Source organism: Rattus rattus, chromosome 5 (assembly GCF_011064425.1).
Source record: "Rattus rattus isolate New Zealand chromosome 5, Rrattus_CSIRO_v1, whole genome shotgun sequence".
In the NCBI taxonomy this organism is placed as follows: Eukaryota; Metazoa; Chordata; class Mammalia; order Rodentia; family Muridae; genus Rattus; species Rattus rattus.
In genome coordinates, this window is record NC_046158.1 from 133,718,566 (window position 1) to 133,721,065 (window position 2,500).

Here is a 2,500-nt window from a genome sequence, read left to right on the forward strand (position 1 = left end):
TCTAGGGGTTGGAGAGGTGGCTCAGTGGTCAAGAGCACTGTCTACTCAACTCTTAGAACCTACATGGCAGCTTACAACCGTCTGTTTCTCCAATTTCAGGACCAAATGCCTTCTTCTGGTCTCCTTGAACAATGTATACACGTGATGCATACATGCAGGCAAAGACCCATATACAATAAACAAAATCTGAAAGATAGAAAAAGTCCCTTAATCTTTGCCTCTGTGGAAAATGAGACGAAGTTCTAGTTCTCTGAACTCTGTCTTGGGTCATTTTATAGCCGGTCTCACCTCTGTAAACTTATTTCCAAAGTGAGTCATGTGCCCTGCATTTATATTCTTAGACCTAAAAATCTTTATTACTCCTGCAAGTTTTTATTTTTTAAAGATTTATTGATTTATTTATTTATTATATATAAGTACACTATAGCTGTCTTCAGACACATCAGAAGAGGGCATCAGCTGTGAACCACCATGTGGTTGCTGGGATTTGAACTCAGGACCTCTGGAAGAACAGTCAGTGCTCTTAACCACTGAGCCATCTCTCCAGCCCATCCTGCAAGTTTTTAAAGACTAAAATTTCACTGGGTGGTGTGTAGCACACTTTTAATCCCACCACTTGAGGCAGGCAGATCTCTGTGAGTTTGAGGCCAGTCTGGTCTACAGAGCAAGTTCCAAGATAGCCAGGGCTACACAATGAAATGCTGTCATGAAAGACAAATCAAAATAACCACCCCTCCACACACACACACACACACACACACACACACACACACACACACACACACACACACACACGGGTGCCCGGTAAGCACTTACATTAAAAAATGCTAAGAAATAGACTCAATCCCTCTTCTGGTTAGGGGCTACACAGCAGCAAGTTCACTGTCCACAGATTTACTCAAACAACAATCACTTATCAGTTCACTACTGTGTGTTGTACACTCTACTAGGTCCTTAGCAACAAGTGCAGTGTGTAGCAATTCAGGAGAACTGGGAAGGCCAAGGATGCCCTCTCCCCGCGTAAGTCTCACCCTCTCCGCATGGCCTCCAGTACACGGCTGCTCCCACTCTGGGCTGGCAAGTGGATCTGCTTACAGATGTTGTGTCTCTCACGAATCAGCTGTAGAACCTGATTAAACAGAACACATTATGGGTTACCTAAGGCTTACCAAAGAACCAGTAGGAAAAATAGTCTCTACATTCTGGGAGAAGGCTACCATTGTCTTGTTTCAGTTTTTGTTTCGTCTCATTTGAGACCAGATTTCTCTATGTAGCAAGGCTGGCATCCAACTCAGCAAGCCGCCTGACTCGCTTCCTGCGTGCCAGAGTCAAAGGCGTGTAACATGTGCTTGGTAGCTTACTCCTCACTGCTCCTCCGCAAACGCTAAGTTTCGAGTAATTAAAAGGTTGATTGGGTGCACACATTTAATCCCAGCACTTGGGAGGCAGACCTCTGAGTTCAAGTGAGTTCTATGACAGCCAGGGCTACACAGAGAAACCCTGTCTTGGGAAAGGAAAACAGAAGACATAGTCTTGCTAAGTTGTCCTAACTGGCCTGGCACCCACTATGTAGCCAAGGCTGGCCTGGCATTTATAACCCACCTGTGTCAACTTCCCGAAGCTAGCATTATAAACATGAGAAACATGAATCTCACACCGGACAAGAGCTGGGATTTGAGCCCAAGTGTGTCTCAGGCTACAGTCTGGTACTTTATCACTACGCCATATTGTCTCCTCTGTCCTCACTGTATCACCGCCACCACCATCACTACCCTGCAGCTGCCCACCTTGACAAACGTCTCACTACACAAGTGGTTCCAGGCTCCCACTCAAAACCATCCTATCGCCTTCCTGACCCTGGGGAACTTTAAAATCTTGCCGAAGGACCAGTAGGTCTTCAAGGAGACACTGCAATGTAACATAGAATCCCAGAGCAGGATTCAGGATCTCTGTTATGTACTACTGGGTGCAGGCAATAATATGCTTTAGGATGCTGATAACATTTGTCGGACACAACAACACTCACCTCATCGGGAAAATCCTTGGGGTGAGGAGAGGTGAAACGAATCCTCATTTCAGGATCTATTCTTGAAACCTGATCCAGAAGGTGAGAAAAACGAAGCCCTCCTTGTTTGGGTTTATAGTTGGTAGTAAAGCCACGGCTGAGGTTGGCAGATCCTGTACTACTGAACTGGACTTCTGAATTGTCCCGAAAACTATTAACATTCTGACCTAGAAGTGTCACTTCTTTTAGCCCCTGAAAACAGAAAAACCATGTTGAAAACAAGTTTAAAACTTGGTGAACAGCTTCATGCCAAACCACTGATTAAAAATTAGCTGATTCAGGAGCTAGAGAGATGGGTCAGTGGTCAAGAGCATTGGCTGCTCTTCCAAAGCACCCAGACTCAAATCCTAACACCTACATGGCACTTGACAACTGTAATTCCAGTTCCAGGTTAACTGACACCCACATACATGGAGACAGACAGACATACAGACA

The 2,500-nt window shown here is 45.1% G+C and overlaps 1 protein-coding gene across 4 annotated transcripts in view; it reads right to left on the minus strand.

The window, feature by feature from the left end:
- The window catches only part of Cdk5rap1 (CDK5 regulatory subunit associated protein 1), a 35,019-nt gene that overhangs the window by 17,328 nt on the left and 15,191 nt on the right, over window positions 1–2,500 (minus strand). For 3 of the 4 annotated variants that reach the window (XR_004388046.1, XR_004388045.1, XM_032904490.1), the window contains exons 8-9: window positions 2,027–2,257; window positions 1,032–1,129 (exon numbers count right to left, since the gene is read on the minus strand). Coding sequence is in view for 2 of the 4 variants with exons in the window: in XM_032904490.1 (XP_032760381.1) it covers window positions 1,032–1,129; window positions 2,027–2,257 (329 nt within the window). In the remaining 2 variants the exon portion in view is untranslated. The remainder of the gene's footprint in view (window positions 1–1,031; window positions 1,130–2,026; window positions 2,258–2,500) is intronic. The other variant, XM_032904491.1, reaches the window with a different exon arrangement.